This window comes from Lethenteron reissneri, chromosome 42 (assembly GCF_015708825.2).
Source record: "Lethenteron reissneri isolate LAM-NWPU_2019-01 chromosome 42, ASM1570882v1, whole genome shotgun sequence".
Taxonomy (NCBI): Eukaryota; Metazoa; Chordata; class Hyperoartia; order Petromyzontiformes; family Petromyzontidae; genus Lethenteron; species Lethenteron reissneri.
In genome coordinates, this window is record NC_083820.1 from 2,303,733 (window position 1) to 2,323,170 (window position 19,438).

Below are 19,438 nucleotides of genomic sequence, written 5' to 3' on the forward strand. Positions count from 1 at the left end.
AACGTTTCTGAGCAGTCAGTAACCTGCACGTGTCCTTGAAGCCTGTGCGCTCCTCTTTCTGTGCCTCAACGTAATTCCAAGCGTGCACCTCCCCGTGCTTCTAACCACGAATTTAAGTTTGTGTTCTTTTTTCTTGGTCGACGTCCATATTTCTGATGTATGTATGTTGAACTTCTTTCGCACCATACGTAGCCAACCATGCTAATTGGAGGTGCGGGAAATCCGAAGTGTGGGATCCATGTCATAGCAGATAGTACGCATTCAGTAACAAAGACAAATACTTCCGAGGGCAAACACATGTTGGAAATCATTATAGAATCCATGCATATGCATGCTTATTCTTCCTTAATAGTCTTGTGTGAGGTGTTGTAGGTAGGTCTCTCGTGCTATAAAAAATATTGTTTGCTATCTTGTGCTTGTATTTAAATTGACCCTCCAACTGAGAGGGTTACCCCTGAATGACCTCATAACCTTTCAACTGTGCACTTTCCACTGTCACACGGCGGTATAAATGAATGGAAGTAAGGTGGCCGGGTGGTGCAAGGTTCACATTACTCAGTAGGCACCACTGATGATCCTGGGTTCGATTATAAATGATGCTACTCTGCTATATATTTTTTTATTGGCAAGGCCCACTGAGTCATATAAAGCTCTTTTTCAGAAGCGACCTGGCTATCACAAATGATAGCTCAATGAAGTGGCTTATCATCATGTGGAAATTTAGAGCTGCCAAATACTCTCAAACGCATGTTTGTGAATGTGGAGGGAAAAGCCGGAGGACTCGGAGAAAAATCCACGCGACCACGGGGAGATAAGAACAAGCAAACTCTTAATTATGCAGGCGTCAGGGTCGAGATCGAACCCACGAGCTCCTGATTACCAGGCGAGGTACATTCCATCTCGCCTCCGTGGTACACAATTCAGGCCGGGGTCCTTGATGGAAGAGGCTTCTCAAGTGGAGGGGAGAGTTAATGGTCTCACCCCAGACACCAATTGATGAAAAAAACACCGTATTATAGAATTCATTTGAAAACTTTATTCGAGTATGGCTGTGTGTGTGTGAGAGACTCGTCAACATTTGTTGCTTAAGTCGCCCGTCCTTGCATCCATTCTCCGTAGACCACAAAGGTGGGCGAATTAGGAATGGGAATGTAACAGGACTGTGAATGTTACCAGTGAGTACAGCCGTAAAGCTTATTCATTGCGACTCTGTACTAACGGCTTGCTGTAGGCCAGGCGGCTTGTGTAGTAGCAGCAGCAGCAGCAAAGATGTAGCAGCAGCACAACAGCAGCATCATTCAGCATGCACAGCAACATCAGTAGACTGTTCACAGCAGCAATCTGCTGGCTATGTACGGTGCGAAGGAAGTTCAACATTCATCAAAGCCTTGTCTGGCATCATATTCCCCGATATCCTTCAGGCTTCGTCAGTCCTAGTGGGGCTTGGTGAAGATTGTGTGTGATCCTGATATATTGTAGTCCTCATAAAAAATGTCGTTTAGTTAATCGGACATATACCAATAACAATGAATATGCCAGGTTCCAGACAATAATATACAACCTGCAGTTGCAAGATTAGACCATGACACACCCTGTGTGTGGGGTCAAACATAGGTTCCCCATAATCACGAAACCCCAATATGCGTGAAAAAGCCTGAAGCAGATCGGGCGAATCTGATGCCAGACAAGGCTTCTGAAAATAGACTGCTGCTGCTGCACGGCCCGCTGTCTATTAGAATGGTTATGCCATTTGTACAACACGACTGCTCATATACAACTTACACAATTGCTGCTTCAGTCGAAAAATGTGTTCCTTCATAAATATTCTGGAAAGTTTGGTGCCATTCCATTGCTTAAGCAGCTGTATAGTTGCGTTAAAAACTGTTCCCAACATAAACATTTCTGTTCCAACTGTTGCCCTGTGATGTTGGAGGAATATTCACCAAATAATGCTACTGCTGTTAGGCATATTTTAAAGACCCTCTTGGAGTGCTTGAAGATTACGCCATTTTGTGTTGGTATCGTGGTCTGAATATGCAAGTTTAAAAATTACCTATTTGACACGTCTATAATACGAATGTTTGTTGCTACAGGTCCCCGTTGAAAAATATATAAATACCAATGTGCTTTATTCTGGTTAACTTGAAACATTGGATACAATTGTTTAAAACGATTCATTTTCCCAAAACCACGAGAGCGACAGTGTTTTCTAAAATCATGTATTGTCTCCTATCACTGCAACTACAAAATAACAGATTATTAATTTAATATATCCAGGATGCTGCTGCAAAAGATAGATGTACATCTCTGCACGGAATCATTTGACATAATGGTGAATAACTACCCAATCAACTGCATTCTACCGACAAAAATAATCCGCAGATATTCAGTCACAACTGCCTCACTGCCTGTCACACCATGGGCAGCCAACAGTACAACTCTACCTTTCACTGTTCATCCAGTCTTCACACCGATTCACGGTATTGCCTTGATTCTAGCACCTCACCTATAATTGCCCTGTTGTTAAAACGACCAAACGATCGAGGTCTCATTTCGGTCAACACCCTTTTCATAAGTTTTCGGACAAGCCGATTTTTAAACACTCCCAAGAACAGCCACGCCAGTGCCACTCAACCCGTTTTTACGGAGGGCTGAACGTTCAGCACCTTGGACAGCGCTACCGGCAGCTTCTCAGCAGCACGGGCCCAGCCACCGCGCGCTTTGCCATCGCTGTGTCTCGTTTCCCCTTGCTCCTGGGACTGGAACCAAGCGCCTTTGTCGTCGCCGAGCGGAGGAACAGAGCACGCCGACAGGACGATGCCGAGGGCGAGGGAGGTTCCACCCAGGCAGAACAGGATGGCGCCGGACAGCTTGCACATCTCCAGCGCGCGGTTGAAGCGCAGGGCGTGCTTGTCCACCACGAAGAAGTCGCCCTTGCCGAACGACTCGATCTTGGGGGGGATGAGGTAGCCGGTGCACACCACTGCGATCCCGATGAGTAGAATGATGCAGCCCGTCACAGCTCCGGCCTGCGGGCCCAGGTGAGACATTGCGTTGGCAAATCACACCGTGGACCTGGGCAAGAATCGCTGGCTTTTTCCATGGAGATATTTATTAAAACCTTGGTGACTAAACCGTCTACTCACCTCGTTGAAAATGAGTGCCATTAACTAAATACGGTACAACCAGAGTCTTTGCTTCTGGAATAAAACCAAATAATGATCTGCATTGCTGTTCATTAAACTGCCCATGTGGCTCCCAAGCCACGGGTTATCTGTAGAGCCCGCAGCTGTAACCCACAACACAGGGCAATGCTGGACTTGCATTACAATCAGTCAGGGTAATTTGCTCCATTAACAATGGCTATCACCTGCATGCCGTTTTCGAGAAAGACATTAAAAAAAGCATTGCCATTAACACCAATACAGTTTTTTTTATATAATGCTGAGGACAGGTAACAACTAATAATAAAGAAGGGATGAAAAAAACCAGTAAAGGTTAATTATCTTTGAAAACAGGCATAGACTAAAATTTAATGCACAGGTGCATCCCTGCAATGTTTCATTATGTCACGTACGATGGAAGGGTTTTCACCAGACAGAGCTCCTCTTGAGGGTATGTTGGCCTGCTCTTCCACGCTAGCTGATGTGTCCCAATTTAATTTATTTGCTGGACAGAGGCGTGGAGTGTTTGCTGCATATTATACATGGAATCCAGGAAAGCCTTGCTCAGTTTGAATGCACCGAAGGGTTCTGCATTGAAATGTTTCGCCACTTCTTTTCTAAGAAATAATGTTGCATGTTACAGAAAGCCAGAGTACCTGGGAAAAACCAGAAGTGACACAGGACAAAGGTCTGTGCAGAAGTTCCCACGAACGCATTTTCTGTATGACTCTCTTACCTTGCAGCCCTGCGGGATTCAGAGTCTCAAAAAACTCCACAACGACCCTTGCCTCCACAGTGCTGGAGTGCAGTCATCTTGGCACAATGCCCGGCTTTACCAAAATATCCAGCATTTAATTATCCCGTCTACTCGGCTCTTAATGGTGCCCTCGGCAATGAAGGATATGACCGTGTCGTTACATCAAGAGCATCACAAAGGAAATTCTAAGTCAATAATTGAGAGGGTGCAGTATATAGCACTTACATGAGCAAGTATGCGACTATCAAAATAATGCAGTTAACTTGAAGATAAAGCCAATTCAGCAACAGAGTCGGTTTATGACTAAAACTAATAACTGTATAACGGTCAATTTACTAACCAACGTAATTTACTAGCAAGATAGTTAAAATACGAATACAATACATTTACATAATTTGTATTCAAAACTACGATGCATTGTAGTGCAGAGTATGTGAGGCGAACGCTGGACAACAATGAACGTAATAAAAAAAATATGAATTCTCTGAATGTATATTTGAACAATACGCATGATTTGAAAAAATATACCACCGCGATTACCCTCCGAGAATGTCATATTTTCATCCAGTTTAATCTGCACTACAAATATGTAAAGCACAGAAGTATTTTGCTTCATACAAAAGATTATTTCGAGCCTTAATTGTATTCATTTTGTAACGTTGCAAAAAAGATTAGTTTTTTTTTCTTTACAACACAGATTCGTCTGTGGACCCAGCAATTGTGATTAACACAGAGGCGCAGATTAGAATAAGTAATGTTATATTGGGTTAGACAATTCCCCCAAGAAAACGCATTCGGGTAGAGCCTATTGTCCAAATGTAAATCACAAGCATCACCGACAATGCTGTTGCTAAATCAATAGAATATCCAGTGGCAATGGTCAGCAGCATGCATATCATGAGAACAGCTGACGAGAGATGAGAGACAAGAGCGGCAGCAGCAGCAGCAAGACAGCGCCGCAGAGTTCAGAGGCCACGAATGGACACGGGCAGCTCGGACAGGAAGGGATGGAGCAGAATGGGGGAGGATTTTGCCCAGCGGCGGGATGCTCCAGGCTGTACGTGTATGGATGTTGTAAGGAGCCAAGCGTGCTGCCAACAACAGGAGCAGTAGCACCATTATCTAGAGTGCAACTGTCTGGCCTATGCTGCCCATAACTTCCATTACAGGCACTTAGGACCGTGATCTTATAATAATAATAACGACAAGCATCGACGAACCCGAACGATTAAGGGGCCGTCCATAAATGACGTCACGCGATTATTGACGATTTTTGATCCCCTCCCCCCTTCGTCACAAAAAATCAGACCCCTCTCAAATATGACGTCACAAAGCTCTGCCCTCCCCAAATACAACATGCTTTAAATCGCTTTAAACTATTATCATTGTAGTGCGCATTTAATGTTGCGCTGTACTCTGATGTTGTAGGAGAAAACATTGATTAAAACGTCGATTTAATTAAGTAGAACGTGTTGTTTATATTTATTTAAAGTGGCGCATTTTGATGTCATATTTCTCAACCCCCCCCCCTCGTCACACATCGTCACAAATGTCTGACCCCCCTCCAGGTGCGTGACGTCATTTATGGACGCCCCCTAATCTTGCTGTATCCCATTATCCAAATCATTACGGAGAGCTCAATTTAATTCATAATGAGCAATTGTTAGTCCAACTGTTTTAAAAATACGGATCGCAGTACAGTATTTTAAACTCACTATGACCTAAGAGGATTGGGGAAATAAAGATGTGAATAATAACGGGGGAAACATTAGTCACAGCAGATGTGCTGAGGACAAAAACGTCCAATGATAATATTTGTGTGCTCCCATCGTTAGTCTTGTTCGTGATGTTTACATTGGTTGTTGTTGTCGCTTGCTGATCCGCCACTGATTTCCTCATCTTGCAGTCTAAATCAAGACTTTGTAATCCGATTCTGAACGGAAGGTAATGTTCGGCCAACGCAACTGGGAAGGGTGCAACGTTGAGCTCAGGGTGAATGTGAGAATAAACGAAAGTCAATGTTCAAACAAAGTTCGCTGAACAATTGGAGATGAATGTACGAAACTTACAAAACACGCGGGCAGAATGAGCGGAGCCACGAGAGGCATTGAAGGCAGCCCCAACCCTGCTCCCCCAACGTGAAATAAAGAGACGGGTAAGAGCAGTTTGACGTGATTATGGGAAGATGTTGTTGTCTTCTCTAAAGCTTTCACTGACATCGACGCCTCCGTATTGTAGCCAAATGAATAGCTGCATGCTTTCTGTAGGATGCTGCTGTTTGGCTGTTTCTTGTGTCTGAGTAGCGTTTAACTCAAATGATGGATGAGACCCTTACTTTGTTTAGAACGTGGTGTTGACTGTAATGTAGATTGATAACGGTTTGGTCGTTTGTATGAAATAAAATCAATCTACGGTAATGTGTATCGAGAGAGAGATATATGTAGTGTGTGTGTGCTATGTGAGCTGCGTGTATGGCGGTTTCTGCAGCGATGCACGTGGGAAGAGGGACGGAGTCATCGCCGTCGTTGTTTGACTTGGCACCACGGCGCTGACCTACTCACTGATGGATGCCCAGGGCGCGGCATTGATTTGCAACCGAAGGAAGGCAATGGGCCGTAGGGAGGGGGAGAGTATGTCATTAATTAAGAACATTTCTTTTTCTTCTTCAATGTTTCGTGACTGATGATGTCTATTTTTAGGTTTGACCTTTTTGCCGTTAACAGCCTCGGCTATGGGCGCCACGGATGCGAAAAAAAACACCCTCGCCTGGTGTACAGGACGTCGTGGATTCTATCGCGACCCTGACGCCTGCTGTATATTTGGAGTCTGCGTGTCTCTCTCCCCATTGTCGCGTGCATTTTTCTCCGGGTCCTCTGGTTTTGTTCGCCTCCACATTTAGAATCAACTTCACGCGTTTAGAGTATGTGGCTGCTGTACAATGCCACGTGAGAAGCCACTTTGTGGAGCCATCATTTGTGATAGCCAGATCGCCTATGAAAATTACTCCATAAGTGCTCAGCGGGCCTTAACTGGTAGTTAAAAACAACACAAGTTTAGTTTATCATTTCGTGTGGGTGTTTGCCGCTTGGGCAGGTCGTGGGGCTTGGTTACTATCTCGGCCTTGTCAAGATCATCCCGACGGCCCAAACGGCGGGGGGAGGGGCTCCCTGGGCCGTAGCCCCCCCCCCCCAGAGCCCCCCTCCCTGTCCCCCGTTCAGTGGTCGACTGATGAAAGGGCGGCACGGCGGAGTCAGCCGGCGCTGCGAGGCTAATGAAGTTGTAAAATAAAAAAAAGTCTAAAAATAACATTAGGACGGTATCGCGTGCACGGCCCAGGGTCAACACATCGATAAGCAATTAAGATAGATTTAACGCAGCGCTCGGGGAATCAGCGCTCATTGTGCATAATTCACACAGGCACAAGCTTTTAGTGGTGCTATTAAAGCGTTATCATATTGCCCATCGATTGAGCTCTTATTTGTACACATCACATGTTAAAAATATCACAACAGCCCTGAGGATTGCACGTGAATGACCAGTGCTTTATCTGAGTGTACCCTGGGGGATTTGAGTATGCACATTTATATACAGTACTCGGGATACGGTTCGGATTACATTTTTTTCTGACATCGCATTTGCAGATATTTAGGAGCAGTCTCCATCATTCGTACGGCCGGAGGGAAAAGCAAGAGGTTGTGAATCGTCGCCTGGCAGTCGAACGCTAAGTTCGTTCAACCAGTCCAAGGAGGCAGCTGTATGTATGTGTGTATGTATGTGTGTATGTATGTGTGTTAGTGTGTCTGTGTGGATGTGTGGGGAGCGGTAGTGTAGCGGTTAGCGTGCTGCACTACGAACCTGACGACCCGGGTTCGATTTCCACTCAAGGCAAACACCAGTGACGATTATCTGAACCGGTTTGGGGCCTCCCCTAGGTCGACTCAGCCTCAAATGAGTACCTGGTGCGATATGTAAACATTTCCGCTAGGGAGACAAAGGCGGCCGGGCGTGGTGTTGGCCACCCACCCTCTCGTATGCCGTGCTGGCCTTTATAGGTGCTCGCTAACAGCACTTGCCCCTACAGTCTGTTAAGGCTATACGGGGGATCTTTTTTATCTTTATGTTGGACTTCTTACGCACCGTGCGAAACCAACCGTGCTCGTGCTCATCGGAGGTGCGGGGGAAGGACAACAAACTAAAGCCCTGAAATAAATGTTAGATCTAATATCGAGTGGCGTAAGGACGCCATAATCAGCTCAGGGCGTGCGGCAATCGGTCAGTTGGGGCCCCAATATTTGATTTGTCTGGCACGCTTGCACCCTGGAGGCTGTTGTGTATCGCGGCCTCCTCTTGCCTAATCACATCGTCGTTACGCTCACGGTCTCGAGCATTTAACGCTGTAGGGGCGGCTCCGTCTTCTTTTACACTGTTGTTGAAAACATCTCACGGTGGTTGTCAAGGAGGCCCCAACTCGTTGCTTTGGCTACGGGGAGGTGGGGGGAGGCAAGGCACCTCCTGCCCCCATGCTGGTTACGCCAGTTATTACGCTAGTTACGTAAATTACGCTCCTGATAATATGAGAAATCCGTTCCAGACGGTCGCAGAAGCACGCGCGATGCAGTGACCGTCTTTGTTCGATGGCCAGCCAAAATCCCCTGCGAGGATGACCAGAGTTCGTGTGATGATGGTTTATGATCTTTGGCTACTTAAGGGAATCAACGAGGCAGCACGTTCATATTTAGTACTCTATACGAAGGCCATGAATGGTTTTAGAAACTGGCGGATATTGGTTTTCGTGCCATCTGGTGCCGCCACGCGTTCCACCTGTTACCATACTCGGACATGTATTCACACAAGCAATCATGGTGACACAATTGCACAAGTGGCAACAAAGAATGCCTGGCAGTGCCTGCTCTGTGTTTGGCCTATTTGTGCGTCCACAAAAAGTCCACTCCAAAATAAACGAGTCTGCTTTGATGTGTGTGTAATGCACATGGCTGGAAATGGGAAGAAATTACTGGGGGAAGTCTTAAATGATTCCCCCCACCTCCAATAGATCTGAGGAGAAGGAGGGGGAGGAGCTTCGCTCTGTGTGTGGGTCTCTGCGTGTGTTTGTGGGTCTGTGTGGGTGTCTGTGGCTCTCTATGTGTATCTGTGGGTGTCTCTGTGTGTGTCTGTGGGTCTCTGTATATGTCTGTGGGTCTCTGTGTGTGTCTGTGGGTCTCTTGTGTGTGTCTGTGGGTCTATGTGTGTGTCTGTGGGTCTCTGTGTGTGTCTGTCGGTCTGTGTGTGAGTCTGTGGGTCTCTGTGTGTGTCTGTGGGTCTCTGTGTGTGGCTGCGGGTCTGTGTGTGTGTCTGTGGGTCTCTGTGTGTGTCTGTGGATGTCTCTGTGTGTCTGTGGGTCTCTGTATGTGTCTGTGGGTTTCTGTGTGTGTCTGTGGGTCTCTGTATGTGTCTGTGGGTCTCTGTGTGTGTCTGTGGGTCTCTGTGTGTGTCTGTGGGTCTCTGTGTGTGGCTGCGGGTCTCTGTGTCTGTGGGTCTCTGTGTGTGTATGTGGGTCTCTGTGTGTGTCTGTGTGTGGCTGCGGGTGGCTGCGGGTCTCTGTGTGTGTCTGTGGGTCTTTGTGCGCGTCTGTTGGTTTATCTGTGTGCCTGTGGGTCTATCTGCGTGTCTGTGTGTCTGTAGGTCTTTGTGTGTGTATGTTGGTTTCTGAGCATGCCTGTGGGATTCTGTACGTGTCTGCGGGTCTCTCTATTAGCCTAAGCGTCTACCTGTGAGTAAAAACATATCATTGATTCATTCCAGAAGGCAGTCAATCGGGTTCAAATTTTCACTCCCATCACAGCGTGCGTTCCGGGGCTTTCATGCCCATTTCCACCGCTGGTAATGGAATAATTTGTGGAACCTTTATACGAACATTAAATTACGTTCCTTGGGTTGCATCAAACAGCTTGGCACACAGGCATACCACGTGAGCGGTGAAAACTGCAGCGAACGCGACAGGATCCCCTTACATTGTACATGCTGGATGCGCACAGGCGATTTTCCTTCTCCAGCTCGTCAGAGCATTGGTCATCGGCCGCCCGCGCCGTCTCGAGTCTCGGGTTTCCGCAGGCACCCCCCTCCGACTCGGCGCCGCATCGTCCGCCGCGGTAGAAGTAGTGCAGGTAGGAGCGCACGCCGTACTGACGGCTGTGCACCGCCTCCTTGTGACTGCAGAAGGAACACTCGGGGCACGCCATGGCCATCTCTGTGGTCTGGCAGACGGACGATGGCTGGCGACAAAAACAAAATGCGGTTATGGTTACGGCACCAATGCAAGATATTTCTCGGAAGCCGAGGTCAAGTGGAGGTCATCGATTGGCAAACATCGCCGATGCCACCACAAACTTCCCTGCCGCGCATTTTGCACGGTGAGCACTCCGCCAATGAGACCACAAGGCGACTCGCGATATCGCGTCGGTCTGGCTCCAGCTCTTGGCCCCTGTTCACCAAGATGTGCGTACTCACTTACATTTCTGTCACAGTAATCAGCCCCGTTACTCAATCCTGCACACGTCCATAGTGTATGCAGTTCCTCTTCCAGATGATTTTTACCATGCTCTTTTGCAGTATCCCATCGAGAAATGCAAAGTTACTTGTGGTATCTTGCTTTCAAAAATTGCTTAAATGTTCTGCATGTACATATACCCAAGGCCAAACGTTTGTTTTCTAGTTGCTTACAGTCCAGCTTTCAATACATCTGCTTTACGGCATCCACCAAATACCTGTCCTGCTTAGGCAATACATTGTTGACCTCACAATCTTCCGTATTATATAATTCATTAGTGAATGATATAGCACATTATCTTTTATTTTCCGAAAGCCATTTATGTTTTTATTAACCAAAACACATTATGCATGTTGATATTGAGCAGATAAATATTGTACATGACATATGCAGAAGAATGTGTTCATCATGTTCACACTAACTTAGGATATTCGTTTTGATGAGTTAAGTTGATGCACTTGTTAATTGGGGCGCCACGGTGGCGAGATGTTAACTACCTCGCCTGCTATACAGGAGGTGGTGGGTTCGATCCCGTACCTGACGCCTGTATATTTCGGGTTGCATGTTCTCCCCGTGGTCGTGTGGATTGTTCTCTGGGTCCTGCGGGTTTCCCTCTACATTTAGAAAAATGCATTTGGAGTACTTGACTATAAGAGATTTCCACATGATAAGCCACTTCGTTGAACTAGCTATCATTTGTGGCCAGGTCGCTGAAAAAACAATATAGCTCGGTGAGCCTTAGCTGGTAAAATAAAAATAGCGAGTTGATTCGGAAAAAAACATCACAGCATCTCCCTGTGTCTCCCAGGAGGCTAATTATCGCCTTTAAAATCTCATTAAAAAACAATTGTATTGATACATGCTGATGTTTTGTTTGTTTGTATACTAAAACTACGCGGTGGTATGTGTATTTTATTTATTACGATTTTCCTGGCCAAAATGTAATCCCACGTTAGGTCAATATCTATCTGCGAGTGTACGCACACTCAGTCATTTGTTACAACGGCTATATTTTAAAAGGTTAGGCCAGCCAAATTGGATACGGCAAAGCAAATGTATGCCAGGTTTGTACAAATCGGATTCAGAATTACCTTGGGTCGAGCGTGACTGTCGTACAAAACACATAGAGGACACACAAGCCTTGTAGGATGGGATAAGAACCCAGGGAACAAACATCCTGCAGTACGCAACACAAATTAATGTCAACCGCCATCGAGAAACTCTGGCATGCAGCCTCTGTGCCATTTGATCAGGACAATATGTGCATATCTGGCCGGAGAGTACATTGGCAAAGTTCTGAACTCACGGCACAGAATCCTTGCAAGTGTGCGTTCTCAGGTCAAAATATGAGTAAATATTGCAGACGGCTTAATTATCCACGTTCTGGTGCTGTACCAGGACGTCACACAGATCCACGTGAAACGAATTATACGACGGTGCTACCCCGATACTTAGAAACTAACAACGTGTTGACGAAAATAATTCAAATGAGAGAGCGTGAAAGCGCTGCACTACAGGCGAACCGAATATGCTTTTTGACGATTTTTTTAAAGGCACTTTAATGGTCCATTGTGCGTAAAGGTACATCCATTCATCCAATTTCTTTTTCGCAATTTGAACATTTCTTGCTGCACATGAATGGCTGGAAATCTCTTCTAATGGCACATCCATTCATGGACACTTTGCCTGGTGCAGGGCTCCCCATTCTATCTTCCCTTCGGGAATATCGGATGGAGGGCGGACAATGACAAAGACCCATGGTCATGTTGTGGGATGCGTGGTACAGTACTGCAAGGAACAACGTGTCCCCGTGCACGAATCCCTGGGCAATGCGATGCCCATTCATCAACCGCAGATATCTCCAATTGACACGTCGAGAGTAAATGTTTATGATTAACATCAGGCGATCATTTGCACCGCTGCGGAATACTATTCGGGAATTAATTAGGCGTGTGGGACAGTGGGTTTGGCTTTGTTTCCAATGCAACGATTTACTCGATGCATTTTTCTCTATGAAGAATCGTCACAAGCACGATGTACGTATGAGCTTCTTTCACACCGCATTGAGCCAAACGTGCTAATGGGAGGCGCGTTATGGCACCACGAGCAATTGGCAAATCATTTTCTGTTTCACGAATCCCCTAAAATAAGATTTACCTTTAATGTATTCTGACAAAAAAAATCTAATTGATTTACGACCTTATGAAGCGTTAATTAGTCGAAGAGCGCATATATTTAACGATAATCAATTTTTGCACGGGGAAATTCAACCATGGGACGTTTTAAAATGGTTTGTACGCCGAACAGCTGACACCAGTGGGGACACCGCTCGATGACAGCACTCACCATTCCGGTGCAGTTGAAGCCTCGCTCGCGCGTCCGTGCCACATTTAAAAGACACGTCTTGCGATTAAAGAGGTCGACTATACCATACGTATGTGTAATGATGTGAGCTGATTCGATACAGTTGATTGGCAGTGCCGGTTGGGTTTATCTGACCACATTGACCACATCGGTCAGTTGATGGCATAATCGCGGGCGCGGAGCGGTACAGTACAACAATGGATGTTGCTCCACTGCCCTCTGCCGCCGTTCGCGTTCACGACTCGATCCAAGGCGTCCAAACAAGCCTGGTGTGTAGGGACGGTCACCCATCATCAAGGCGTTAGCCAGGCTCGAACTCGCCGTGCTTGCGAGATCTTCTCACGAGACCCGGCGCATTCCGCGCGGTGTGGCCAAAGGCAAGATGTGTCCGAGGACGAAGTGAGTCTGATGCGAGTGGTGTTCGCGTGAGCGGGCTGCCGTCAGCCGCAGGGTGACGAGCAGGACGGCCGTGAGCGGTGCACCGTCTCGAGCAGTCGCTGCGAGTCTGGAACGCTGTTGGCGAACGGGGCTTAGGGACCATCCATTGAGTCGGTATGCACACATCTGTCAAAACCTGACCCCTCCCTGTACGCACCCCCCTCCTGAATGCTATAGAACGGCCGATATTTAATCCACGCAGAAACGATCAAGGATTAATAATATTAACGTGTTTAAGCAACCGGACTATTTAACTCATCTTCTTGGTTCTTTCGGTAAAGTCACATAGAAGGGAATTTATAAAATAATAAAAATAAAGCATAAAAAATACAATTCTCACGACGTTTCGGCCACAACGCAAGCAGCCGTCCTCAGGTGAAGAACATGTATGTCGGAAAGACAGCGTCTGAATAAACTGCTTGCGTTGTGGCCGAAACGTCCTGAGAATTGTATTTTATTATGTTTTATTTTTATTAATTTATTATTTCCCTTCTACGTGACTTTACCGAAAGAACCAAGAAGATGAACCCCTGCAGTCACGAAAGCTTTAAATCGAAAAATCTAACTCATTTGAAGGCCAATGTAGATAAATTATTATCGAGGCTTCACCCCGCCCCCCCGGTTTCCTATGCGTACATACATTGTCAGTAGACCCCCCATACGCAAGCATACGCATTTAGGTTAACCCCTCCCCTCCCCCCTCCATGCGTACGTACTCAATGGATGGCCCCTTACGAACGTGAGCGGCAGCGACTACGGGGGCTACAACGTCCACACCCCCGATGGGAAACTCCATTACCGGGGCACCCTCGGGGCCAGTTGTCAAACCGCTGCTGCTGCTGCTGCGTCTGGCCCGGGAGAGAACAAAAACCCCGCCGTGGCTTGTGGTACCATCAGCGCCTCCACAGCCAGGCTGAGACGACCTGCCTCTGAATAGGGGGCACAGTGGGGGTGGGCGGAGGGGGGGTCTGCTACTGATGCGTAATGTCACCTCGAGAGGGGGGGAGGAGAGAGTTAAAATCGCAGCAGCAACAGCAGCGTCTGAATGAGAGAGAGATGTGGCGCGATCACTCATGGGGCGAGGGGGAAGCGGCAAGCTCATTTCTGGCGTGGCCTGCGCGCACGTGGGCGAGGGGCATCAGGTGATGACGCAGTCGACGCGAGACGGGACTGAGGGTAGACTGATTCACGAGAGAGAGCAGTTTCGTCGTCGATAGCAGTTGCGTAGATCGCGTGGGGCAGGCAGGAGGTGGCTTGCACCCCCACCCGGGTTGGGCCCCCCTTGACAAGCACCGTGAGAATTGGTTTCAACAACAGTGTCAAAAGAATAAAACACTAATTTAAAACGCGGTTCCAAATAATATATATTGTTTAATGAAAATGCTTTCCTTTACGGTCCGCGTTTCATTGTTTTAAGTCAATAGAGCAGTAATCGTTTGGCTTCCGCAACAATTTAGGCAAATCAAATATTTGGAGAAAGGGCGGGGGAGGCACCTGAGCCGATTGCCGCACTCCCTGAGCTGATGATGATAATAATATTGTCACGACGCCACTGGTCAATATACAACGTTGAGCGCGGCGTGCAGGACGTGGCAAATTCAATTGCAGCTCAGCGCCGTGTCGTGGCGATGTGATGGTGTTGGGGGGGAGGCAGGGGTCAGCTGCGGCCTCTTTACCCTCGCTGGACCGGCCTCAAGGGCCACACGTTGCGCCTGCACATGGGGACATTTTACACAATCGTTCGTTCATCTCGTAACGCCGCCACTGTCAACTCAACCCTCACTTTGATCCAAAACCCCAAATCGATCAAGCTTCACTCCAGCAGGACTTCCCCTGCTAATCGTGTACTGCATAGCCCTTTGTCAATCCACTGCTGGATGGAGAGCTCGCGGAATGCCGTGTCGGTCGTGGGGTATTGTCTAGGACATAACACGCTGGCCAGGGTGGGTTGAAGTTTGGTGCCCGGGGCTCGTTCGGATATCAATCGCGACCCATAAAGCCGTGGTCAAGAATCGAACTCAGCTTGCGGGTTTCATAGCGCAGTGCACTAACCACTGCACCACCACTCCCCCAACGCTGCTGCGATCGTCACGTTTCCTGCTCGTCCCTTGTACCCCAGTACCTTACTGTCTTTAAATATATACCGAGCTGGACAACAGCTCGGTATATATTGACCTTGTTACGACCTTGAGTGGAGGTTTCAGCCCAGAGCGGCTGAACGGTACAGAAGCATCCTTCTCGTAATCACAGAAAGCCGTACGTGGTTGCTGCTACACCACCAGCAGCAGCTGTAGACTGCTGCAGAAGCAATTCGTGTCAATATCGTTTATCACGAGTAATTGTTTGCCCTGATGAGCCCGTTCCTGACTTGAGTCCTTGAATGCAGTGCTGTCTATATCACAGCACGTATTGTGTTGTAGTTATATATTCAGTATATTAAAAAAAGTTACCGTTATTTTCAAGTTCAATATGAGATTCTGTGGTTCACATCTCATAAAAATTGCCCGTGCAAGTTCTGGGCACATTAAATTAAGGGGCGCCGCAGTGGCGAGATGTTATCTCCCTCGCCTGTTATGCAGGAGGTCGTGGGTGCGATTCCCACTCTGACGCCTGTTGCTGTATATTTGGAGTTTGAATGTCTCTGTCTGTCTCCCTCCCGGTGGACGCGTGGATTTATCTCCGGGCCCTCTTGTTTTTCCATCCACATTTAGAATCAGCACCGCGCGTTTCGAGTATTTGGCTGCTATACATTTCCACGTGACGATAAGCCACTTCGTTCAACTATCATTTGCGGCCAGGTCGCTTCTGAAAAAAAGAAAAGAGCTAATAGCGATTTCGCTATTAGAATTTTTTGTTTCTTTAAATTCACACGGCGACTAACTCATGTAAGGGAAGGCTGCGCAGTTGCGATGGAATCACAAATCCGCATCTCCTTTGTCGATCGAAAACGTGTTCTGTTTTTGCTGAGCTATTACCGAGCCATCATCGTTGCCTGCCGAGCATCCATCAGGTTGCCTCGCCTGCTGTCGGGTTAATGTCCAACTACACTATCAAGATTTAATAGCCACGATCCACCCACGGCAGGGGTTACACGTTGATTGAATGGCAAACACCAGCCACTACGTGCATGCAATTATATTCCACTCTCGTACGTACACACATAAGTGTGAGCGAATCTAAATTCAAAGGCTTACGGATGACAGCGTTGTGAACAGCATTATAGTGGGTATAATATTGCGGTGATGTCCACGATAACAGAATTTCAGTATGGGATACATAAGCCGATACATCAATCGCACGATTCAACCTAGAAATAACGTGTGTCCTGAAAAATCGTGCACTAATGAATGTTCGCTCACACGGCACGTTTGGTGCCATATACAACGTAATCTGTTTCAAGGTCGTGCGTCAATATTGACACGCGCCGAAGACTTGCATGTATCCGCGGAAGCCTCGGCGGGACCTCAAGACCCCAGGCCAATTCCATTCACGAAGTATCTGGAACTTGCAGACGAGCCGGAGTGCTGGGGAGAAATTCCGCATCGGAGAGGGCAACACTCAAAGCTCCCGAGACATCGACTCAAGAATCAATGGCCCTGCACTGCCATGTCCTTGCTCGCCTCCTAGCTTCAACTCACAGCACACGCGCGCTGTTCACCGGGCCGACGCTTGCTTATATCTTTCGTTCTGCCGAGGATATGGGGCGCATTCGGGTTAACACGACGTTGCCTCGACTGTTCTCGTAATTCCGTGACCGCAGTGTCCTCTGCACAGTATACACGTGCATATATTTCCGCGTAACACATTTTAATGATTGCACACACACATAAACGTGTCATGCTCTGCGTAATTGATCCGTGATGATTGTCGTACCGGTCTAAAGAGATACGTACCTTTGGAGGTATGCCTAGAAGAAAAATACGTTTAAGGCTATCAACAATTGCAATGTGTACACCGATAACGCATGCAACTGATTAACAATCCGGCACTGCGTCCCGTATGGGGGGTTGGGGGTGGGTACGCGTGTCATCTCTACCGAACAACACGACGTGACGGACGACTACAACGGCAACACGCACGGACACTCGCTCACCGGTCTCGTGCACGGGCTATGCCTGAGAGCTCTGGCGCTGGGACATCGCAGACGCTACTGCTACAGCAGCAAGCAGGAGCAGCAGGATGAGCAGCCGCCGAGCTGTGGCGGGACAGCCGAGGGAGCGGGGAGTTTATAAAGCGCGGAGGAGACGGCGCACATTGCGCATGCACAGAGCCCGCCTCCAGCAGCGTGACAGGAGCAGCGGCAGCAGCAGCGGCCTCCTCCGTGGCTTGTGGGACGATTCACCGCCCCCTCCCCTACCCCCTCTCCTGCAGCCGCCACACCGCACACGGCCACCTTTAGAATCATCATCATCATCATAATAATAGGGGATTAATTTCAGATGGGGCTGTCCGTGGCTGAGATCCGGAATTGTTATATGGGACATTTTTGTCATGTTAAAAAATAATTGTGACAAAAATAATAGGCTTCACCCTGTCTGCAAAAGATAAGCATAAAGTCTGCATTAGCCACACGTACTTGTGGCAAACAAAACATGTCTTTGCTGGAGGCCAATCAGTTTCAAAGACAATATATTATCAGAACATGTTTGTTTGCATGTTCACCACAAGTACGTGCGGTTCATGAAGACATGATTCCTTGCAAAAAGGGTTTCCTTTCGGTGTTTGAACATCTTAGCACCTATTGTATTGCCAGAAAGGGTTAAACCTATTCTTATTTTTCAACATGCTCTAATAATACACGCATTGTCTTTGAAACTGATTGGCCTACACCAGAGACAGCTTTCTTCATGGCCTTGTCTCACCAGTGTCAACAGGTATGTCTATCGGGACATTCTTGCCAGTCTCAAGCAAAAGGCTTGAACATTTCTGGCAATCAAACGGGTGTTAAAACGTTCAAATATGTGAAAAATGCTCCCCTCCTACACACACCCCCTCGGCTCTCTCCCGCCACCCCCACTGTCGCTTCGATTTGAACCCAGATAATTATCAGTCACGGTCACTCCACTGCTGCATGAAGGCCTCCAGAAGTCGCCGATGCTGCGATGGATGTTAATGTTCCAAGCGGGCACTTGCTCGCTCCGTCGCCTCGGGATGGGTGTTGTCTACTGGACATCGGTGAATAGAGCTTCGTAGCTCATCGGATTTCTTCTGGATAAATACAGACGCTGATTCTGTCGAACGCCTTTCATCTCGGCGACAATATTAAGTGTCGCGACACTGGGCACGCGATTCGATTACGAATTCGACTTTCTGTGCTCGTGTTTTACAATCTCGCCTGCACTCACTGTTGTGTTCGTCCCATTAGCTCAAATGTCACATTAAAATACAATTTGCAGGATTAAAAAATGTTGATCTTAACAGATGCACATTTCGTGTGCCTTAAATATCACGAGCCTTCAGAATCAATACCAATCGAGAGCAATCGATCCGATGATTCCTCGTTGCAGCCCTGCACACAAACTACACAGTGATTGGTAATTCACCGTTCAACGCAGTAGATGAGTTCCTGAAAATTGCCACGTGAAGAGATGACGCGTTAAGCGAAAACAATTTCGAATAAATAAACCACAATACAGTTTGGCGAGAGACGATGCACTACACACACACATTGAGATGGTGGGACAACTGAGAGTACGCCGCCGCGTCACTGCACTATTTAACGTGCTGTATCACTCCGCTCAGCTGCGCAGCTCAAGAAAGTAGTTTGCCGTTGACCACTCAGAAACCGCGTTATAACGGTGCGCGCTTCGCGTTGTGCGGAAAGTATAGAAATGCGTAATAGCGAAAACGCGTTGCGTGAACAATGCGCGTTAAGCAAGGACTTGTGGTACACAGATAATATTGGAGATGCGCTCCCCACGTTTAAGACTAATCCGAAACATCCGGAAATGAGGCCTCGATATGAAATGTAAACGAATTATTGAATCCAGCATTTGTTAAAATTTAAGGATTCTCTCGCTGTGGAGGTGACCAAAGTGACCGAGAGAGCCACGTGACCTGTGACGACCTCTCGACAGAGCGCCACGTGGGCAACCTTGTCACGCTTTTGCGGATTGATCATTCCCGGCGCTGGTGTCGGGATTGCATTTTTCAAGGATCTTAATCACT

The 19,438-nt window shown here is 47.4% G+C and overlaps 1 protein-coding gene across 2 annotated transcripts; it reads right to left on the bottom strand.

Moving 5' to 3' along the window:
• Positions 1 to 1,021: 1,021 nt before the first annotated feature.
• LOC133353045 (neurensin-1-like) lies at positions 1,022 to 18,963 on the bottom strand. Of its 2 annotated transcripts, XM_061569137.1 has the most exons (5): positions 18,814 to 18,963; positions 17,364 to 17,635; positions 14,070 to 14,199; positions 9,933 to 10,193; positions 1,022 to 3,029 (listed from the first exon to the last, which is right to left on the bottom strand). In XM_061569137.1, exons 4-5 carry the CDS (start codon positions 10,164 to 10,166, stop codon positions 2,631 to 2,633), a joined length of 633 nt encoding a protein of 210 aa, XP_061425121.1. In that variant the 5' UTR covers positions 10,167 to 10,193; positions 14,070 to 14,199; positions 17,364 to 17,635; positions 18,814 to 18,963; the 3' UTR covers positions 1,022 to 2,630. The 2 variants fall into 2 exon arrangements, with proteins under 2 accessions (XP_061425121.1, XP_061425119.1); XM_061569135.1 differs by lacking the exons at positions 14,070 to 14,199; positions 17,364 to 17,635; positions 18,814 to 18,963 and having other exon boundaries at positions 9,933 to 11,656.
• Positions 18,964 to 19,438: the final 475 nt, after the last annotated feature.